This window comes from Alligator mississippiensis, chromosome 5, assembly GCF_030867095.1.
Source record: "Alligator mississippiensis isolate rAllMis1 chromosome 5, rAllMis1, whole genome shotgun sequence".
In the NCBI taxonomy this organism is placed as follows: Eukaryota; Metazoa; Chordata; order Crocodylia; family Alligatoridae; genus Alligator; species Alligator mississippiensis.
Window position 1 is genome coordinate 179,582,366 of NC_081828.1, and position 23,954 is coordinate 179,606,319.

The following is a 23,954-nucleotide window of genomic DNA, read 5'->3' on the forward strand; positions in this document are numbered from 1 at the left end:
GTCTGTAGTAGGGGGCCCAAAACCAGATACAGGACTCCAGATGTGGTCTCATCAGTGCCAAACAGAGGAAAATAATCACTTCCCTCCATCTGCTGACAACTTTCCTACTAATGTAGCCCAGTATGCCATTTACTTTCTTGGCCACAAGGACACACTGTTGACTCATATTCAGCTTATTGTTCACTGTAACCCCCGGGTCCTTTTCTGCAGAGTTGCTTAGCCAGGTAGTCCCCAGCCTGTACATGTTCATGGGACTATTCCATCCTAAGTGCATGACTTTGTACTTATCCTTCTTGAACTTAAAAAAGATTTATTTTGGTCCAGTCCTCCAATTTGTCTAGGTCACTCTGAATCCTAGCTGTACCCTCCAGCATATCTGTGCTCTCCCCTGCTTGATGTCACATGCAAACTTGCTGAGGGTGCACTCCATCCCATCTTGTAGATTGTTGATGGAGATATTGAACAAAACTGGCCTCATGACCAACTCGTGGGGCACTCCAGTTGATACTGGCTGCCAACGAAATATCAAGCCACTGATTTACTACCCTTTGAGCCCAACAATCTAGCCAGTTTTCTATGCACCTTATAGTTTATGCATCCAACCTATTCATCCAACCTGGACTTCCTTAGCTTGCTTGCGAGAATGTTGTGGGAGACAGTATCAAAAGCCTTCCTAAAGTCAAGGATATTAGGTCCACTACTCTCCCTGCATCTACGGAGCCAGTCATGTCATCATGAAAGGCAATGAGGTTAGTCAGGCATGACTTGCCCTTGGTGAATCCATGCTGACTGTTCCTGATTACTTTCTTCTTCTCCAAGTTCTTACAAAACATCATGATTTTGTTTTGATTGAGTCCCTTAATATCTTCAAAGTCTGAGAGTGGTAGTGTATGATGAATCCCTCTCTCTTTGCAGGTAAAAAGAAGCAATCTGCATTCCTTAATGGGTAAGAGGATATTTAAATATAAAAACAAAGAGGGTGGATATCCTATTTTCAAAAGCTGGATATTTTTTCCTGTTAAATGCTTTCTTTACCTTGAAAGAACTCTGTAGAATGGCTCTGCCTGTGCTCCAGACATTGCAGGAGTCTTCTCTTCATATTTCTATGCATGTCTATATTTTGGCTTACCTATTACTTTTCAAGTAGCAGCATTGGTGAGCTGCGCACAGGATCATAAGCTGAACCCTACACATGAGTTCTGGAAGGCAAAATACCTCCTTTTCCCGGACTTATGATTCAACATAGAGTCTGTTCCTAAATGCAATAACTTAGCTCTTAGGTCTTGTCTATGCAAAAAAAAAAAAAAGATGGATTTAATTAAATATATTTATAAATTGATATAGTTTCAATTGGCTAAATGTCATATTGATTTAACTTAAGTCAGTAAGAAATTCATTTAAAATTAAATCAACACATGTCTCTCTCAACCAAAATGAGAGTATCTACACAAAGGGATTATTATGATTTAGCTAAATTAGATTCCAAAACAATGTAATTAAAATCAATACAACTATTTTATAAAGGCAAGGTCTTTTACTCTGAATGTACAATTTCAATTATGTAAATGGTCCATCCAAGGTATAAAAATTTTAAACCTAAGCAATTTAGTTAGAATCTCTTTGAAATATCTGTTTCTTCAGTTGTCCCAAATTTGCTGTTGTTGAAGAATGTCATCACATTTATCAGAAGCGTAACAAGCAGGGTTTACAACCTGGGCAAAACCCTATGGGAGAGCAGGGTGGTGGGAGGTGCTCTTGGGTTTGGGAGGGGCAGGGGTTCCAAGTGTGGAGTTAAGGTAGGGTGCAGAAATCTGACTGATGCCAAGGACTAAAAAACAGTCCCTGGCTGCTGCTGCTCCTGTTAGAAGCTGAGTGATTTATCTGCCCCAGCTGTTGTTTTTACAGCAGCAGTTGCAACATCTGTGCATCCAGTTGCTGCTGCAAGAGCAATGCTGTAAGGCTGCTTTTTCTGGTAGGGTGCAGCCTCCGTAAAGGTGCAGGGGTTGATTCTGGCATGCCTCCTAAGTTGATGCCTAGGACTAGTGTTGAAGGTGAAGCAAACTCACAGGGTCTCAGAAATACAAATACAGAAGGCTGTTAATCTTTCTTTTACCCTGCCAGCCTGCTATTTGGCAGGCCTTTTAAAAGGGACTCTTCCCCGGGTATTGACCTGTGGCCTGGCCCCACCTGGAAAGCAAATATACCAATTACTTCAAGACAACCAGATATAAATTCAGTGAAAATGTATTATAACAAATCCAGTCACTAACAGCACTAACAATAACAACAAACAGTCTGTACACTATTTACAAGGAGCAGCCAAACAACACCATCTCATTACCACAAGAGAGCAGTCAAGAGCACTAAAGGCCTAGCAGGGAGGCTGAGATGGCGACTGTAGCCTTAGCCACAGTCTCTGAGGCATCCTCTGCCTTTCCCCAAATGGGTACTGAGCACCTCAGATTTAAGGGTAGGTAATATGAAGGTAAGTCCGGCAGGTGTGTTTGGGCAGGTGTGTTCATGGATAGCAGGAGTCGCTCCACAGCCAGGGGCTTCGGCCCCTCATTCACGCAGGCCCCCTTTCTGCATCAACACAAACCCTGCTTGCCCCCTCCCTCTCCACACACCACCAACCCTCTCACGACTCTCACAATCTGGTTCTCAGTCATGTGCTCGCACCGTCAGCCTCGCGCACGCTCCTCACATGCAATCCGTGTGCCACTTGTGCTTTCAATCTCTCCAAGGTCCAATCCCCGCAAAGCCCAATTTCATGCAGAGGTGATGGCTCTCACAGGTTTACGCTGGACATGTCGCACCAGGTCACGCCACCTGTCCATCATTCTGCCATCCACTCGTTACTCACCTCAGTCTGTCAATCAGCAGTCCATCTCAACTGGACCACTCATGACTGTCCACAACATGTGCTTTATTATTATATTCTCCCCGCCCCTCCCCGCCACCGATTATATAACACTGCGGTAAACTGAGCATGCTCCATCCATTTTAATGTATGTAACTGGGCCATGAGGTCGCTGAGGGTAGAAGTTCAGGCATTCTGGAAACTTCAGGCTCTCTAGTCATGCCCGCACGCGTGCAAGATGTTATGAATGATGCACGTTACTAGGCGCAGGCCAGCGTCTGGGGTCTATCGTGTCCCTATTCCCCCCCCCCACAGTTACACTACTGAAACTGATGATTTCAGAATTCAGTATTTCAATTATTTCAATCACTCTCAAATTGAGCTTGTCACCCACAAATGGATTCATCATCAGGCATCTGACTAGACCTATACATGTACACCACGATCCAGAGGATCGATGGGTGCCAATTGTTATTATTTCAATTCAATGGCAAAAGCATTTCACCAGAATTTTTTCAACTGGCTCCGTTTGCAGAACGATTGAACCAGGAAGAGAAATCTCAAATGAGAGCAAACAACATCCAACAGTAATGCAGACCATTTCTGCAATGTTTCAAATCAAACAAATTGTGGGAAACAAAATGTAATAGGAATTACACAAGATCATGTAATTTAGCATGGCATCTACTGCTTCCATGATTTAGGTTGTTCCCTGTTCTATGAATATATAGATACAGATATAAAAGCATGTTTCATGGAATACAATAGGAGAAAATGCTGTCTTTCGTTCATACTAGATCATGGAGCTGGGTGGTTTAAGGGAAAATGCAATTTTTCCTGACAAGTTCACTTCTTCTGAATTCTGTGAAACTCCAGGAGGAACTCTTTCTGTGATACGACCTACAGCAATACTATTCTGTACCAGGTATGCTCAGCCAAATGAGGCCTGTGCATTCTTGGACTCTGGCCTGCAAGGCTCTCCATGGATTGGGAAATTTGGCGGCAGGGGAGCGGTGGCAGTGCTGCCACCCTTCTCCATGGACAAAATTCCAAGCCCTGCAGGGCAGGTCTCAGCTGGGCCATAAGACCTCTTCCCTCTAGACTACTGGGTTGATGTCGGGCTGCACACCCTTCTCCCCATGCAGCTGGACCATACTCCCTCCCTGCCACTTCAGGGTTAGGCCATGCCCCCTTCCCTCCACCTGGTCAGGTTGGGGCTGGGCCATACCCCTCCCACCATGGGTCTGGCTCAGGTCCAGGTCACGGCTCCATATGCCCCCTACTCCCCATCCCCAGGGACAGCCGAAGCTCCTTTCCACCATGTGACTGGATCAGGCAGGGCCAGACTGCCCCTCCAGTCCATGCAGTCAGATGGGGCCCTGCCAGATCCAGCTCATGGAGCAATCAGACATTTCTTGCCTGGCCTGCCAGCCAAAAAGTTTAAGCAACACTGTTCTATACCATTCCTAACCTGGTGGAGAAGCATTTCTGTGTTTTAAAAGGAATGATTAAACTTCACTTGTCTTTGGGATGAGCAATGGTGACAAAGTAGTTCCTTCAAAAACTGCATTTGCTAAACATTTCCCATTCTAGAAAGTAGATCCAAAGCGCATACACATTGCAATGAGCCTAGACAAGTTCCAAGGGAACAGGGAAAGGCTGGCAAACATCAGCTACTGAAAGTCTGTGATCAGAACTGTTTTACGTAGGATGAGCAAAGTCCAGTCCTACTGAATATACCTAACCATACTAGTCCTATTGATTGCAGAATAAACTTCTAACAACAGGGAAGAAGAAGAGACTAAGAGATACCCTCATGGTAAGGAAACACATTAACTTTTATACCAGAGCTGTTTTTATTTTTTATGTATATAAGTATATAATATGTAAAAAAGAAAGAAAATCAAAAGTACATGCATGCTGCTTTAAACAAACACTTCATCTTTCCATTTATATTAACTATGTTAAATTAAAGAAAACTAAATGGTTTGCAATGGCATATCCTCAAGGAATATGCAGATAAAAAATGTACAAATAAATATAGCTAAACAAATTTATTGATTTCAGTGGAGAATTCTGCTTAAAATTGAAACAGATTAGAGACTTTTATTGGTTTTAAATAAAAGTTAATTTTAAAAATATCCTCTGCATACTAGCAATATATTCTTAGTCAGGTTTTAATTTATATTTTCTGAAATGTTTTTTTCCCCATAAATAGGTTAAAATGGGTTCTGAGGATGAAAGAAAACCTCATGCAAATGGAATACATTGTGACACTTCTTTCTCATATCAGGATTATGAATTCAAAAGCAAATGGTACATTTTTCAATATATTTTAAAATATTTTAACCATGCTTAGTTTCAAATGTGCAAATTCAAATTTAACCTTTAAACATATTTTACATTAAGTGTATTTCAGAGGCTAACCATATATCTGTTAAAATGTATTATTATCCTTCAAACATGAATCTGATACTTAGCTGGTGGTTCCTACTGAATCCACAGATCAGGAAAGGTCTCTCCTAAAAAAATAAGGCATTGCTTGTGCCTGAAAGTTGCTTTGACTGAAGCTTTCATTGTCAGCAGTGAGAATGAGAAAAAAATGATATCATCTTACCCCATAATCTTTACTGTAAGGCGAGCGTAGCAGCTGTATCCACTATATTTTAGATTTGTCTTTTAATAAAGCAGTGCTGGAGTTGAAGTGGAAACAGACAACGAACAGCTAAGGTGTATATGTAACACCTAGGAGCTGTGTTCTGACTTTTTTGCTAATGGTGATTAAGATCAAGTCCAGTCTCATGCATTCTGAGCACCTGCCTGTTTTTCCCACTCCTCTCTTCCAGAAAACTGTAACTGAGAATGGATTCTATACATTTTCTCCTCCTTCCTGTTTAGAAAGCTTCACAGTGCATAAACTCATGACTTCCCATATCATATAACAATCAAAAGTAGGATAGATTTGCACCTTAGGGCATTTTTACATGTGCTCTGATGTGTTCTGTTTAGAATGCGTCAGAGCAGACTTGACTGAGTCAAATCTGCTGGAGCACTCTAATCAGAATGCTCCAGTGTGCTACGGTGTCTCGTGTATTCAGCATCCTGTGCTTCGAAGTGGTGGCAAGGGCACTTTAACTAAAGCTCGTTGAACAAGTTTTAGTTAAAGCACCCCTGCCACCATTTTGCAACATGGGATGCTGAATACACGAGATGCTGAAGGTGTTTTAATTAGAGTGGCTCCCAAGAGCCACTCTATTTAAAGCGCCTCCTCACCCCAGAGCACATGTATAGATGCCCTTATAAACTAACTAAATCAGAGTTATATAGCATAAGCTTTTGTGACCTGAAGCTCACTTCATCAGATGCAGTGAAAGAACATGTACAGAGAAGTATTTCAAATGGAGAGTGTAATATAGTGGAGTTACCAGGGGATACAAATCTTCAAACATGCTAGGGGTAGGGATTAAGTGCAGGGAACTCTGACAAACAGGAGTTGGGACTGATATATTGCAAAAGTGACAGGAAGTGCTTATATGGGTAAGTCTGATATGGGTCTATGAGAGTGTTACTTAGCAAAATTCCCAGGAATCCTAGGGCCACTTAGTGGGGTAAAGATCAGGCTTTGAGCTTTCATCTGGACTTTCCTGGCAACCCAGAAAGGAAAATACTGGGGGGAAATGGCTTTCTGTTTTAACTGTTGGTATCTAGATCAGCCTGGTGGTTTTTTTCTGCAAACTACAGCCACTTTCATCAAAACTTCTAGGCGTGTGGGGGCCTTTTCTTTCCCTTTTTAGTAGACAATGGATCATATACCATATAAGGAGAAAGAATTATATCACTGGAATTAATTTTGCTCCTCTTTCATGCTAAGGAAGCAATTAATGTCTAAATAGGACTCAAAACACTTCTAAAGTAGTTTCCCAAACTTTAATTTCCAGGGCACGCTTTTTTCTGGACTAAACTTGGTGGCATACTTCACTCACCAAGCCATGGGCCTGATTCTGCATGAGATACTGGCCTACCTGAATCCTGATCCTGCCTCACAGGTGTAGCACAGCTGGGGCCCAATGCTCTTCTCAGGGTCAGCCCTCCTGGAGTCCCATTTAGCCCATTTTTCACAGGATACATCTGCCACTTTCAAGGCACACTGCTGTGCTGCAGCATACCCTTTGGGAATCATTATTCTCTTCAACTGTGGCTCAATGGTTTGCATGCTGAGTTAGCAAAGGGCCAGGAATTTGTGACCATTTTTTTAGATCTGTACTTTGTTATCATGATTCATCGCTTTATCACATTATTATTTCAATGCTGAAATCTCTGATAAGGTTTCACCTGCCTCATGGGATTTTACCAAAAAAATTCCTAGTGGGCTATTAACCTTTCAGTTGTATATCAGTGGAAGAGGTACAGGAGACAGGGCTCTTGGCAGCTTTTTGCATTTTATTATTACATCAGTTATGCCTGCATGGATGCAATTGTAGCCTTGGGGACTAAATGAGGAACTTCTAAGGGTATGTCTGCACAGTACATCATGATGCTGTGTAGAGATATCTGAACTAGCTCTGAATGAACTAGCCTTAAGTAGCAAAACCAGTCTGGCACTCTGCCCAAGCTAATTCTTCTGAGAAGCAGGGTCTATTAACTTGGGGGAACACAAATGGAGATTTCCTTCTTCTAGTAAATATTACCTTAGCTAGCTTGTTCAGAGCTAGCTCAGATATCTGAGCATGGCACTTCATTATACAGTGTAGATATATTATCAATTTATTTATTTACTTATTTATGTATTACTTGTTTATTTATTACCTATTCCCCAAAAGGCTGAGGGAAGCTTGCAATAAAAGAGAATAAGACTTACAAAAAAAAAAAATTGTAGTTGGGGCGTCCGAGGTGAATGACCCGTACAATGACCATAGTTACAAACGGTGTTGCAAAACAGTTGAAAGTAAAATGAAAGCAGATGAAATGAAACTTTTCTCTGAAGACTCCAAAGATTTTGTTATGGGCTTATGCTTTTTTACCTTTCCATCACATTTCAGTTGTTGTGTGACTAGCACAAAATGTTGCTATTTTTTCCAAGTTCTTTTTCCTCCTAAAATCCTTTCTTTTCCTCAGCACTTTACTCTTTTTCAAAGTGGAGCCAAATACTGAAAAGTATTTTATTCAGAGAGCCTTTAAGCCCACTGAAGTTAGGAAATCACAAGCATCCTCCAGTATGCAGTGTTGTTGGTTGTAGCTGTGTTGGTCTAAGGACATAGGTAGGCAAGGTTCTTTGGGTAGATATGATATCTTTTATTAGACCAACTAAGTAGTTGGAAAAAAGTTCTTTGCAAGCTTTCATCTACGAAGTCTCCAATATGCAGAATTCTGCAGTTTGCAGAATTAGATCTTCATTTCTCTCTCTCTCTCAATTTCTACAATATGTTCAATTTTGGGCCACCTGGGAGAGATGATAATTAATACATTTAACAAAATCAGGACTACAGTAGGTTTTCAGGATTCATTAACTAGGTAATTTCTTTCAAATCATTACTAATAGCTAATAAAAAAGCTTTGTCCACCAGAAAGGGTGGAGGTACAACTTACAGAAGCAAAGAGCTTTATTCCTAGTGGCTTGTAAACCTGTTCCCTGAAAGAACAGTAATCCACACTTGCAAAAGGATTTTTTGACAGTAGAAATGCAGGGAATTTTGCTGTCAAAGTTGTGTTGCTAAGATAATCATTTTCTTTATATGCTTAAATGACATTGATATGCCAGTAAACTTTTAAGACTAGATCAAGCCTTCATGTATTTCTGCAATCTAAGAGAGGGATTGGCAACCTACAGTCCCAGGGTGAGAACCATCTTATAGAGCCCAGGGAACTGGCATGCAGAGCTGTGGCTTTAGCAGCATTAAGCGGTGAGAAGGCGCTGTTCATAGCCCACTGCAGCCAGGCATCAGGGGCTTTGGTGGAGGAGGGCTTTCCCTGTGTCATATCACAGTCAGGTGGTAAAGAGAAGCGGTGGTGAAGAGAAGCAGTGGAAATGGCTGGGTTCTTGTGCCAGCACATTTTTGACTGGAGCTGGGTCATTCTGGCCCACTATTAGAAAATATTTGCCATCCTTTGATCTAAGAGATGGACTACAGATGCTAATTTTCTTTCAAATAAACTCATTAAAGTATGACATGTTTATGTTGAATGCCCTTGGATATTTAACATTGCAGTTAGTATTACTAGAAATACCATACTATACCAGTAATACTCTGCAAATCATCTTCATGTTATGTTTCAATACGTTCTTAAATTCCTGTTTAATTATGGCTACATCTATCTGTTTTAATATTTTAAATGTTGGCCTTGCTGTAATGATTTTCATAATACATCAAAGCAATTGTGTATTTACAGCAATGAGAACAAGAAGAAAACAGAGAACCTGAATATGGTCAGTCCATTAACAATGGTAAGATCTGTGTTATATATTATTTAAGTTTCATAATATAAAAATAAAAACCTAGTTACAGTAATATTCCAGTTATGATTTATAAGGTCCTGTCTACCCTTAGGACAGATTCACATGATAAACAATTTGCCAGTACATTTTATAAAGTGCCAGCAAAGATATCCCAGACCAGGTGTCCCCCACCAAAGTGGCGGATGTTGGCATTCAGTGAATACTAGCAGACATTCTGAAGAACGTTTGTGGCATTCATTTACACAAGGTGGCTTATGAGCACAAAGAGTGGCAAATTTTCCATGATTCCCATTCTACCAAGTGTGAGTAAATTAAAACAAATGATAATTACATATTCAGTGATTAAGTTAAAAAGTAAATTGGGAACTTCAGTTAAAAAAAAGATTCTTGCACCCTTCACTTTGGATTAGCTTGCATTTGTGTCAATTCCTATATTCTTTGCATCCTTTTTAATGTTAAGAAGATAGTTAAATTGCACTGGAAGCTCGAATACTACAGTGATGGGCTTGCTAAGAAACAGTTTAAGAAATTATATTTTGTCATGTTATAAAATGCCTTCATGTTATAACTACAGTTGGTCTTCATGAGCACATCCACACACGCAGGCACATGCATTTGCAGCAGCTCAAATAGGAGAGGCACAAATTTGTGCCAGGAATTTTTGCCTCAGCACATGTGCCTGGACATACACTTTTGTGTGGGGTAAGTTGTGCCACTTGGGGCAAAATGACCCTGCTCAGCTCCTCCCAGAGTCATAGAAGTTAGGGGCTGGAAGGGACCTGGCATATCATTGGGTCCAGCCCCCCTGCTCTAGGCAGGAAGACAAGTGAGGTCAAGTGACCCCAGTGAGGTGACTGTCCAGTCTCGTCTTGAAAACCTCCAGGGTAGGTGACTGTACCACCTCTGGAGGGAGTTTATTCCACAGTCTGGACACCCTGACTATGAAGGAGTTTTTCTTGGTATTAAGCCTGAAGTGGCCTTCCAGGAGTTTATATCCATTGGTCCTGGTCTTCTCCAGGGGTGCCCTAGTGAACAGTTGTTCACTGAGCTCCTGATGGACACTTCTGATATAGCAGTAAGCTGCTATCAAGTCCCCACTCAACCGTCTCTTCTTCAGACTAAAGAGACCCAGGTCCCTCAGCCTTTCCTCATATGGCTTGCCTTGAAAGTCCCTGATCATACGGGTAGCTCTTCTCTGGACCCTCTCAAGTTTTTCCATGTCCTTATTGAAGTGTGGCACCCAGACCTGGGCGCAGTACTCCAACTGTGGTCTCACCAGTGCCGAGTACAGCAGGAGTATCACTTCCTTAGTTTTACACGAGATGCATCGGTTGATGCATGCCAGCGTGTTGTTTGCCCTGAGCCCCGCCATCACTGTCCCACCTGGCCTCATTCCCCCCATTCCTCCAAGCCCCCCTAATCCTTGCTCCCCCCACCCCAGCATTGGGGGGGGGGGGGGAACAACCCTTCCCAGCATTTACTGGCAGTTTGAGCTGCCGTCGAGGTCACTGGGGCCCTGCCCGCACAGAGCAGGGCAGGGTGACAGACAGAGCGGTCCTAGCCTGGGCCCTGCTGCCTCCCACTGCCCTGTGCTGCCTGGGGGGACTCTGCCAGGAGGCCCTGGAGCCCCCACAGCCCCTGCTCATTAAGTAGAGGCTTTTTTCTTTACTTTTTTTGAAAGTGCCAGAGGCTGGGGTTGAGGGGGCAGCCATGGGGGGCTGGGTGTGCAAGTGGGGGATGGGGCCAGGTGGGGCAGCCATTGGGGGGGCCTGGGGGAGTAGGGGGGCTGGGGCAGGTGGGGCAGCCACTTGGGGGGGCTGCAGGAGCCGACGGGGGATGGGGGCCGTGGCCTCTGTTGGGGAGCCGTGGCCCCTGAGGAGAGCTGAAGCCCCTGTGGGGGGGCTGTGGCCTCTGAGGGGGTCTGTAGCCCCTGTGGGGGGGCAGCAAATATACATTCATGTATTCATTAATTCATTAAATGTATTTAGAATTCACTTTATTATTATGATTGAGATACTGGTAGGCTTCCCCATTGCTTTAACACTGTAGATGTATCAATAAAACATTGCCCAACTAATCACTGTCTCTCTGTCTCTGTCTCTGTCTCTTTATAGTGATCTCTTTTGTTTTAATTGTGGAGGAACATGGATTTTGGGGTATTTTACAGAGTGACTTTGGGATTTTTTTATCAGGGATATTTCAGTTGCCAATAGGGAACACCAGAATTCCTGTTAGGCAGGCCAATGTCAGGACCCTGCCTGCTCAGAGCTGGCACCTTAGATCCAGCTGGCTGTTGCTGACCTCCTGGCCAAATGGGGCCAGGAGGACATGTTTTGACAGTTCAAAGCAGGCCTCCACACCTAGAACATCTTCTGGGCAATAGCTGCCCAGATGGCCGGGCAGGGGGCACACATGGCAGTAGTGTCACACAAAGGCCAGCTTTGCAGCCACAGCCCACTGGCAGCTGACCCAGAGGGGCAGATGCCTCTACTGACTGTGCAGTCCCCATCTGGATCCAGCAGGTGCACAGCAGTTGACAGTCAGGCAGCAGCCCCCACTGCCAGACTGTTGCAGTGGGTAGAGGGTGCAGGGAACTCTCAGGGCTGCTTCAGCAGTCCAGCTGGCACAAGGGGTAGTGTCCCCAGGTACCAATTGGCTGGGCCCCAGAAGCTCCTGAGAGCAAGTAGCCTTGAGCTACTTGCCGGGGCAGCTTTTTGTACTGATTGGGCCAGGACAGGGCAGCTTTTTATACTGCTGGGGACAGCACAGGTGCTGGCCCCAGGCTCTAGCTCCCCCTGGCTGCAGATCTGGGAGGAGCTAGGCAGGGTTATTTTGCCCCAAGTAGCACAATTTGCTCCACGACAAAGTTCATGTCCGAGCACATGCGTTGAGGCAAAAAGCCCCCGCTCAAATTTGCACTGCTTCTATTTGAGCTGCTGCAAGTGCATGTGCTTGCCTGTGTGGATGTACCCACAAAGTCAAATTAGTAAGAGATGATCTATGAGTTTTTTTGTACCACTTCAAATTATAGTGGACTGTGAAATGGGTAAAGTTAAAATGATACAACCTTTTAGATATAGACACAGTTCTGCCAGTATAGATACTTATATTAATAGAACCATTCCTATAAATATAAATTATTTCCATCAATTTAAATTTGATACAGTTAAAATATTATGAAAAATGTGTGCATACAGAATAATAAAACCCTAAACTTTCCTTGACTTCTAATGATCTTTCTCTGCACTTTTAACTTTGTGTTAATGCTTTTAAAAGTGTATATTTAGAGAAAATTCAACTTTTATTTGTTTTCCTCTTTTCAGTTCCGGTATGCTGACTGGTTGGATAAATTACTGATGGTTCTAGGCACTACTATGGCAATCCTTCATGGAGCAGGACTCCCACTGATGATGATAGTTTTTGGAGATATGACAGATAGTTTTGTTACTTCAGAAAACATATCTTATCCAGGTAAGATAAATGCTTCATGTTACAGGGCTAAAGTGTTACATTTAGATTTAGATTTCCCGTTCATATTTCTTTTCTTGTATGTGTATCTTAGAGCTGCAAACTGTTACATTTCTTTTCTAGTTTATGCTTTGTCTTTTTAAGCTAATTATTGTGGAAAAGTCTTTTAATAATCTTGTTTTATTTGGAATCTTGTAACTTAGTAGACTAAATGTACAAAATTTGTGATCTTTAAGATATAAATTTAACAATGTAAGTGTATTAGCAAAGCTTATTTAATATTATTTAATAGAATGAATATTGACAACAACCAGAATACAAGTATTTTAGAAGTGGGGAGAGTGAAGCAGAGAGTTATTAAGTAAAGTTCAACAAGCAACTTAGTGGAAAATTATTCTGATCGCACACTTCCCACCAGCATGCTTTGATAACTATGCTGCTTTCTTATCAACAATGACTAATTGAATAAAAAACGTACTGTTACCCAGAAAATGGGAACAGAATGTTTTTTACTACTACCACCATTGATTGTCCTCATGAATTTTCCTTGATGAATCTATATTCCTGGATTTTTATAGCAGTATCTGAAATAATGTTTGTAAAGCATTTTGGGGAACTACTGTATAAAACAAACTATAAGAATACGATGGACTATTGTTTGAAAAGCTTTGGCTTTTGGAACTCATCTAACAATACACTGTATACCCCTGCAACTCCCCTTAAAGTCAATGAAGGCCTAGAGTACCTAACACCTCTCAAGATTTTGTTAGTACCTTGAAAGATTAGCAGTTTATAGAACGTTATTAAAATATGCTATAGTAAAATGTATTTAAAAGTTTTTCTTCTATGTTTTTCCTTAGGAAATTTTTCCTTAGGAAATTTTTCTTCAGGAATATTTTCTTTAGGAAATTTTTCTTTCAATCTAATTGGGAGGCTGGAGGAAGAAATGACCAGGTAATTAGGATTTGTTAATTATCTTTATGGTTGCCTTTCTTTTATGCATGAATATAAATCTCTAGCCAGTCCATTTTTCTTTCAAAAATATTTTATTTTAAACAAGGAAATAAATACATAGTGAATGACTTAAGTAATGGTCAAAATATTAAATATGTCTACAGGAGCCTTTGTTCCACTGCTGCTTTTGTTTGGATTCATTGCATATGCTTGGAGTGTTCTAACATCTTTATTGCAACATGTGGAGATGTTATCCCAACCATTTCTTTTTCAGGGACTTCCTGCAATCTTCCTAAACTCTCCTTCATGTCAGGGACTCAATGTGATCCGCCCCATTCTTCCTTACCCCATGTCAGCGTAGCCTTTACCAAAGGTTCTGTTGTATCCCATTCCATCTTTTCATCCTTAATCCCATCCTAAACTCCTTCATTCTTTGCTCTGCCAGATGCCAAGTTGCTGCATTTCTGATCTCTTACCAAAGCCCACTATTTTATCTCCTTTCTGTGGCTCTTTCTTTCCCATACCTACCCCTCCCCTGCCACCCAGCCACCACTCCATTTAACTGTTTTTCCCTTCCCCTATGCCAGTATCTCCAATTCTACCCTTTATCAGGGGCTCTGCATGCCCCCTGAGGGACTTCTCACCATTCCAGAGTCCCCCATTCTACCCCTTTTCCAGACGCAGATTTTTTTAAATTACAGGCTCTTTTCCCCTTTGTTGCCTATACAAGGCTTCCTCACTCTCTTCCAGCCAGTGTTCTATGCATCTTCCATTCTTCAGATGGCAGGACTTCTTTGTGCCCTACCATTTGCTCTTCTGTCTTATGCTAGCATTTTCCATTCCTTTCTTCCCATGTAGCAGCCTGTGTATTTGTCTCATTGCCCCCAGTTACTTACTCCTTTTCTTTCTCCTTCATTCTTTCTTCTTTTCTTTCTCTTTCAGGGTGTCAGCATTTTGAAGCTATTTCGAAAGAATAGATGGAACTAAACTGAGAGCTGCTATTATGTTAGAATGTGTATATATTATGTTTTATGCATATATATATAATGATTAGGAGTGGATAAAGCAGCTAATTCTGCTAACCATGTGAAAGGGTTATATATGCAGCTTCCATTTCTCCTTTTGGGTTTTCCAGCTTTAACTGAGATCAACAGTTTTACTCAGTGTGTGGACAGTCATATATTTGGAATGCTTTCAAGAGGAGAATGTCTCAAAAGAGCAGTCATTGTTGTATTTTAAGTGTTATGTGTGAAGGAGTTAGTTGAGAATGATTCAAATGTAGCAAACTCACTCCAACTTTAAAGGAGAGTTTATATGTACATATGTTCAAATAACCTGGGAGAATTCTTCCAGGTTTGTTTTCCTGATAGAAAAGCTTACCCAGAGATGCATGAGCAGACATTCAAAAGCTAAGTCTTTGAAGAGCAGAGAGCTTGTACTGCTGACACTGAGCAGCCAGGAGGGACTGAGTGCACACATCACAGTGTGCTCTGCAGGCTTTCTCACTCTGCCTAGAGATAAAATAGCAGCAGTGCATAGGCAGCCCTAATTGTCTGACCCAGACTGACTGAGTCTCTGCAGCATAACATGGGGATTATGAAGAGAGCATGTCCTGTTCCCTGCTTCACTAGAGCAACAGTCCAGCAAGTGGCACAGTTTCCCAGAGGAGGGAGGGGAAGCAAATCATAGCCAGGAAGCCCGAAGTGCAGTTGGAGTTGCAGGTAGCAAGGAATGTGAAGAGTAACAAGAAGGGTTTCTACATGTATATTAGCAACATGAGGACGGTCAGGGAAAGTGTGGGTCCCTTACTGAATGGGGGAGGCAACCTAGTGACAGATGATGAGGAGAAAGCTGAAGTAATCAATGCCTTTTTTACCTTGGTCTTCATAGGCAAGGTCAGCTCCCAGACTACTGTACCAGGCAGCAGAGTTTGGGAGAAGGTGAACAACCTGCAGCAGTGAAAGAACAGATTAGGGACTTTTTAGAAAAGCTGGATGTGTACAAGTCCATGGGGCCAGGTGTAATGCATCCAAGAGTGCTGAGGGAGTTGGCTGATGTGATTGCAGAGCCACTGGCCATTATCTTCAAAAATATGTGGTGATCAAGGGAGGTCCTGGACAATTGGAAAAGGGCAAATATAGTGACCATCTTTAAGAAAGAGAAGAAGGAGGATCCAGAGAACTACAGACTAGTCAGTTTCACCTCAGTCCCCAGAAAATCATTGAGCAGGTCCTTAAAGAATCCATTTCTAAGCACTTGGAGGAGAAGATGATGATTGATTAGGAACAGTCAGCATGGATTCACCAAGGGCAAGTTATGCCTGACCAACCTGATTGCCTTCTATGATGAGATGACTGTCTCTATGGATGTGGGGAGAGCAGAGGTTGTAATATATCTTGACTTGAGCAAGTCTTTGATACCATCTCCCACAGCATTCTTACAAAGCAAGCTGAGGAAGTATGGGTTGGATGACTGGACTGTAAGGTGGATAGAAAGCTGGCTGGATTGTCAGGCTCAATGGGTACTAGCCAATGGCTCAATGTCTAGCTGGCAGTCAGTATCAAATGAAGTGGTCCAGGGGTTGTTCCTGGGGCCAGTTTTGTTCAATATCTTCATTAATGATCTGGAAGATGGGATGTGTTGCACGGATGCCATCAAGATGAGGGGTGTAGTAGGCACACTGGAGGGTAGGGCTAGGATTCAGAATGGCCTGGACAAACTGGAGGATTGCTCCAAAAGAAATCTCATGAGGTTCAATAAGGACAAGTGCCAAGTCCTGCACTTAGGATGGAAGAATCCCATGCACTGCTGCAGGCTTGGGGCCAATGGGCTAAGCAGCAGCTCTGCAGAGAGCTTATTAAGTAGCTCATTAAGTCAGACCTGGGGATTACAGTGAACGATAAGATGGATATCAGTCAGCAGGGTGCCCTTGTTGTCAAGAAGGCTAACAGCATACTGGGCTACATTGGTAGAAGCATTGCTAGCAGATCAAGGGAAATAATTATTCTGCTGTATTCTGCACTGGTGAGGCCACATTTGGAGTACTGTGTCCAGTTTTGGGCCCCCCACTATAGAAGAAATGCAGACAAGTTGGAGAGAGTCCTGTGGGGAGCAACAAAAATGGTGATGGGGCTGGGGCACATGACTTCTGAGGAGTGGCTGAGGGAACTGGATTTATTTAGTGTGCAGAAGAGAAGGCTGGGAGGATTTGATAGCAGCCTTTAACTAACTGAAGGGTGGTTTGAAAGAGGTTGGAGCTAGACTGTTCTCAGTGGTGGCAGATGACAGAACAAGGAGTAATTGTCTCAAGTTGCAGCAAGGTGGGTTTAGTTTGGATATTAGGAAAAACTTGCTCACTAGGAAAGTGGTGAAGCAGTGGAACAAATTACTTAAAGAGGTGGTGAAATATCCATCCTTGGAGGATTTTAGGATCTGGCTTGACAAAGCTCTTCTTGGAATGATCTAGTTGGGGATGGTCCTGCTTTGAGCAGGGGATCAGACTAGATGATCTTCTGAAGTCCTGTCCAACGCTAAATTTCTATGATTCTATCGTGGGGTGCTGGTGTACTTCTCTTAGAAGAGAACATGTACAGACATTCAGTCTCCCAAGAGAAACTCCTGGTTTTTCCTGGGTTATTTTTCTTGTGGAGCAGCCATTTTTGGTCTGGGATAAAAATCCTAACCTTCTGTACACTTGTGGTTTCTCTTGGGAACAGTGACTCTCCCAGGAGAAACTGAATGTCTATATATGGCCAAAGCTGGAGCAGATTTGCTGCATTTGAATCATTCTCAACTCATTCACACACAACAATTTAAACATACCAGCTGCTGCCCTTTTGAAAGGACTCCATGTTCCCACCGTCACTGACAACATTTCCTGAAATTCTGAAATCGATGAGATGAAAAGACACTGAATTACATCAAAACAGAGAAATGTCATCAAGTTGAGTATCTGACTGCCATTGTAATTCCTGCCACTGGGATAGAGGCATCAGGGGGCTAAGCAGAGATGCAGCTCCCTGGTCCCTGGGGCAGCAATGGGCTTTTTGGCAGCCTGCAACTTTCCTCAAGAGGGGAGCCCACTGCTGCCTCAGGTCCACTGCTCTGTTGCTGCTGCTGTGATGAACAGAGTTACAGATCCTGTCCTGACTGAGATGTAACTCAGGTCCCTGCTCATGGAGTCTGCTGCTTGGAGGGAAGGAAAAGAGTAGAGGACCATGAGATGCTGAGGGAGCACAGTTGTACTATATGTAAGTGTACAGACTTTACATGTGGTGCTAAAAATGTAGCACTACAGAGAAATTCCCATTTCTGTAGTGCATGCCCATTTTTGTGGCACCATAGGTGGCATACACATCACACACTGACTTTGTGTAGGAGTACAAGGTAATGTCTGTCCATGGCCTGAACTACTACTACACATTAATTTCAGGAGGGGGAAGATTTGGACACTAAATGAAGATCAGACTGCGGTATTAAGAATGGTAGAAAGACTTGATTTATATAAGTGTCATTCTCTAGTAAAATATTGTTTCCGTTTACAAAATCACCTAAAGTATAAGATCATACTTTTTCCAAGGCTTATATATAAACATGTAACAGGTATGCTAGGGGGTTGCTACAGTAATGCCAATATTAAATGGATCTAATATACTCAAGGATACAGAGTAGAAGACTGTTTCAGAAAACAGATGGCATCCTTAAAATAGAAGATGTATAGGTCTACCATGTTTAATGCAGGGATGCCTACACTGCTGCTTTGGCTGACCCCCAGGCCTACTCTCTAGGTCTAACCTGATAACTCTCTACCTTAAAGCCCCCCTAGCTCACTTTCAGTGGAAAACTAGCCCACTCTCAAAAGCTCAACAAAGCATCAAAGCCCAAGCCTAGCCTCCAATGCAATGCATTCAGTAATTACAAAATATAAAACTGATTATATGAAATATGTTTTATATAATGCCTAATAAACTTATGGAATTTATTGCCCAAACATGTAATTGAAGTTAAGATACCAGGAGGACATGATACCATTAGATTTTCATAGGCATACTGAGAACATTCACCTTCACTATTTAGATAGGATAAAATGAAATAAGGATTGAAAAGATGGTTCTTCAGAGCAAAATGTGGCAACTACTACAATCAGTGGTATAACAGGGAGCTTAGTGCTCCTGTTACTTTAAGAGGTGAAAGGCTGCAGATAGGGATCAGGTGGCACTCAAGGGAAAGCACCTGACCAGAAGGGGGCTGGGCTTAGATAATATATAAGCCCAGGGCCTGAGCTGGGACAGGCAGTCTGATCCTGGAGGCCATAGAATGAAGAGCTCCTGAGCAGGAGGGCTACAGAGAAGCTCCTGACTCACACCAGGAATACACTTGAGCCCCAGAGCAGGACAGTCAAGAATATTGTGGACTTGCCTGGAGAAAACCAGTTGTTTAGGATTGGGACTAGTGAGAGAGGTCAGAGGTCCCACTGGAGCAGGGCCATAGCCAGGGAACAGGGCGGAAAGGGTAACAGGCTTGGGAATAAGGCCAAAGCCTGGGGGTAAGGCTGGAGCCTGGAAGTAGGGCAGAGGAAAGATTAGCAATGGGGCTAGAGACATCCCAGTGCCCAGAGTGGGGCAGAGATGGGGCTAGAGAGCTTAGCATCCAGGGAGAGGCAGAGAGAGAAGACTGGGACCAGGAACCCATTGAATTGATTAAGCCCGGGGGCAGGGCAGAGCCTGGGAGTAGGACATGAATTGATTGATTGGTAACATCTCTGAGGCTTGGCTGTGGCAAAAAAGGGAGATGAGGATGCTATGAAATTAGGTCTTAAGGCGATGAGAAATTAGACTATAGCTTGTGAGTAGATGAGATCTCACTCAGGAACCCCTGGGACAGCCTCCCATTTCTAAAGACTTATTTATATCAAGTCATAGCAGGTAAGTAGAAGAGGAGGTGGCCTTGAGAACAGGTAGAACAGATGCTAAGTGACCACCAGGGGCTGTCACAGCCCACTTCGGGGCAGGCCATTGTTAAAGGATTAAATTTCCCTATGTACAAGCTATTCTATGATTGTATAATAGGAGGTTCTTGTATTTTCCTCTGAAGCGTCAGGCACTAGCTACTTTCAGGCTAGGAACAGACACATTTGACGTGGTTCTGATTGATCCAAGTCGAAACCTGAGGCATAAGAAGAGCAGCACAACCCTTTACACAATAGCTTGTCCCTGAATGGCAATTAATTTGAATGAGCTCTGATTGTCCCAGGAAAAAGTGTTAGCATATTTTCTCTCTCATATTACACAGGTACTTGAAATAGGATAATGGGCTTTTTGGGGGGAAAAATACAACATCTGCTTTTAGCCCCAGAAGCAGAATATGGGATTAAATCATGGGAGCCAACATGGCGATTCCTAGGTTTCTGTTTTCTTTTATTTCCTTTTTGCTCTTCTTCCATCTTTTGTTGTTTTTCTTTTTTTCTCCATTTGCCCTTCCAAAGTTTTCCTTCTATTGTTTTCATAGATTCATAGATTGTAAGGCTGGAAGAGACCTCAGAAGATCATTGGGTCCAGCCCCCTGCACCAGGCAGGAAAGACAGGTGGGGTCAGGTGACCCCAAGCAAGATGACTATCCAGTCTCCTCTTGAAGATTTCCCGGGTAGGCGATAGCACCATGTCTGTAGGGAGCTTATTTCACAGTCTGGCCATCCTAACTGTGAAGAAGTTTTTCCTAAAGTTAAGCCTGAACGGTCTTCCAGGAGTTTGTGGCCAGTACTCCTGGGCCTCCCCAAGGGCACCCTTGTGAACAATTGTTCACTGAGGCCCTGATGTACTCCCCTGATGTAGCAGCAAACTGCTACGAAGTTCCCTCTTGTCCTTCTCTTTTTCAGGCTGAAAAGTCACAGGTCCCTCAGCCTCTCCTCGTATGGCTTGCTGTGCAAGTCTCTAATCATACGGGTGACCCTTCTCTGGACTCTCTCAAGTTATACCACATCCTTGTTAAAGTGCGGTGCCCACAACTGGATGCAGTACTCCAGTTGCGGTCTCACCAGTGCTGAGTACAGCCGAAAAATCACCTCCTTGGTCTTACTGGAGATGCATTGATTGATGCATGCCAGAGTATTATTTGCCCTGCTGGCAACAGAATCACACTGCTGGCTTATATTCATGCTGTGCTTTATTATTACCCCCAGGTCTCTTTCATTCATAGTGCTGGTCAGGTTGGCATTGCCAAGCCTGTAGGTGTGCAGGGAATTGTTGATACCTAGGTGGAGCATTTTACATTTCTCGACATTGAACTTCATCTGGTTCTGACTCGCCCAACTTGCTAGCCTGTCCAGATCTGCCTGTTTCTGTAGCCTATCTTCAAGCGTGACCATGCTTCCCCATAATTTGGTGTCATCTGCGAACTTGGCCGTATTTTTTTCATCCCAAAAAATACGGGATGAAACACCTACCACTGCGGGACACCGCTGCCCACCTCTCACCAAAATGATACAGATCCTTTTATTAGGACTCTCTGGGTCCTACCCCACAACCAGCTTTGTACCCACCTAACTGTCTTGCAGTTAAGCTCACTGTCTTCCAATTTTCTTGTGAGAACATTGTGGGATACCAGATCAAAGGCTTTCTGGAAGTCAAGGTATATAATATCCACCACTTCTCCTGAGTCACCTGATCATAAAAGAAGATAAGGTTGGTAAGACAAGACCTGCCTGTGATGAAGCCAAGCTGGCTGTCATTCAGAATCCTACCTTCTGCAAGCCTATCACACACAGATTCCTTAATGAATTTTTCCAGGATTTTTCCCGGGATGGAAGTTAGGCTAATTGGCCTATAGTTACCCGGGTCCTCCCTCCCCCACTTCTTGAAGATGGGCACAACACTGGCCCTCTTCCAGTCCTCAGGGACCTCTCTGGAGTGCCATGAGTTTTGGAACAGTTTCACCAGGGGCTCCGCAATGACATCAGCCAGCTCCTTCAGCACCCTTGGATGGAGTTCATCCAGTCCTGCTTACTTATGTATGTCTAATTTTTTAATTGATCACACACCAGTTATATGGCAACAATAGGGAGGCAATCATTTCTGTCCTGCTTATTCTGTACCCTATCAGGCATAATTTTCCCCTTGGCCCAGTGAAATACTGAGGCAAAGAAGTCATTCAGGAGTTCAGTTTTCTCCTTAGTGTCAGTAACCAGCTGTCCTGAGTTGTTGAGCAGTGGCTGCACACTCCCATTTGCTTTCCTCTTGTTCCCTACATATCTATAGAAGGACTTTTTGTTGTCCTTGATATCCGTTGTGAATCTAAGTTCGGTCTCTGCCTTAGCCTTTCTAATTTGTTTCCTACAAGTGCGGGCAGTTGTTGTATAGTTCTTCTTGGAGCCTGTCCCCAGCTTCCATTGTTTGTATGCCTCTTTCTTCTTTCTAAGGAGGACCGTGATGTCCCTATTTAGCCAGGAGGGCTTCCCAGCCCTTCTGCTGCCCTTTCTCCATGTGGGAATGGACTTCCATTACACCATTTTGTTTTCCTGCTTTCAAATCCCAGCTTTTCTGCTCTCCATCTTACTTCCCTGCCACCCTTTTCCCAGACAATGTGAACATACAGTTCATTTCAACACAAACTTTGGTATTTCACAGGTATCACCCATGTCCAGAACAGATTTAGTTCTAAAAAACTCACCAAAAAGAATAGATTTAGTTCTAAAAAGTAGGCCTGCCTTATCTTACTCTTGAAAGCAATTTATAATTACGCATCCTATAATTTGTTATTTCCTGATATCCACCATAATAGTTTACAAATACAGGAATTATGAATTATTAATGCACACTATTACATGGATAACTACAGAAAGTGGGCACTAAACAAACATACTGGTTATATTTGTTACTCAAATAATAAGTTAACCTGAAATCAGCCTCTTTATCCAAACATTTATTGTTGAATGATTCCTTCACAGTGAGGTAATGTGTGTCCCTTCTCTTATTAATGTACATGAAAGACTTTTCTTTACAGATCAAACTTATTTTGTAATTTGACGCAAAATTAATTCACTATATTTTGTCATAGAACATACATTTGAACAAATATTGTAATAATTGTTGTTAATGCAGTGCTCTTGGTTACTGCAGTCTTCCTGTTTGTTTATGGATTTTCTGCTAAGGGATCAATATTGAACTAACCATACGATCTTAAATTAGTCATTCATCTATTTATACAGTACAGTTTAGATATGATTCATGTTATTAATTATGAAGTATCAAAATGTTATTTGTTTCTTTTGCTTGATGGCATAAAGTGGAATACAACTGAAATTAAAATACAATGCCCCAAAGACTTTCACTGAATATTAGAATTTACCCTAGCAAAAGCAAATGTAGTGTATTTTAAGGATGTATAGAGCCTCTTTTTATTTGATTGAATTATTAATATATCATTTTTTTACTTTAGGAATATACATGCATTTTATATCTACAATATTTCTAAATTCTCACACTAAAGAGTATGCCAAGGTTTGCATACTCAATTAATGATGACAATATTGAAACAAATTATCTTTCCTGCTTTATAGGATTAAGAGGTGGAGGTTATTCCAAAATCCATATGACTGGTGCTTTTAAATCACATAAACATTTTTTAAAATTCCATTCTTAACCTTTCTTCACTGTTACCAGAACCTCCAGTTGATAAGAGTACCAAATAGAACAGGCTTTGTACACATATCTCACTAACCTCTAAGCTAACCATGTTTACACTAATCCCCATGGGCACACACAAATGCAGCTATAATTTGTGGAGTTGACACATTTAAGTGAACAGGATATATAATCTGAAACATGGTCCTAAAAAGAATATCTGAAAAATATTCCTATAATGAAGAGAAAAAGTGTGGATAATATCCAAAAATATTTCATATTTGTTCAGTTGCCTAGGTAAAGTATTGAAATTAAAATCTGTTCCTAGTTAATTCATTTGGAGGGGAAAGAATCCAGTTTTGAAAAACCTCTGCAATTTTGTTCCTTTCAGATATGCATACTATTATTCTGGAATAGGAGCTGGTGTTCTCTTTGCTGCCTACATGCAAGTTGCATTTTGGACAGTGGCAGCTGGCCGGCAAATCAAGAAAATCAGACAGCAATTTTTTCATGCAATAATGCGACAGGAAATTGGATGGTTTGATGTAAGTGATGTGGGGGAACTCAACACTCGACTTATAGAGTGAGTATATTATTAACT

At 42.3% G+C, this 23,954-nt stretch overlaps 1 protein-coding gene across 1 annotated transcript in view; it reads left to right on the forward strand.

Moving 5' to 3' along the window:
* The first annotated feature begins 4,612 nt into the window (after nucleotides 1-4,612).
* Nucleotides 4,613-23,954, forward strand: part of LOC102558575 (phosphatidylcholine translocator ABCB4) — a 101,542-nt gene continuing 82,200 nt past the window's right edge. The window contains exons 1-6 of the mRNA XM_059729043.1: nucleotides 4,613-4,679; nucleotides 5,079-5,176; nucleotides 9,248-9,302; nucleotides 12,638-12,785; nucleotides 13,658-13,736; nucleotides 23,745-23,936. Of these exons, the coding sequence (XP_059585026.1) occupies nucleotides 4,677-4,679; nucleotides 5,079-5,176; nucleotides 9,248-9,302; nucleotides 12,638-12,785; nucleotides 13,658-13,736; nucleotides 23,745-23,936 (575 nt within the window). The 5' untranslated portion in view covers nucleotides 4,613-4,676. The remainder of the gene's footprint in view (nucleotides 4,680-5,078; nucleotides 5,177-9,247; nucleotides 9,303-12,637; nucleotides 12,786-13,657; nucleotides 13,737-23,744; nucleotides 23,937-23,954) is intronic.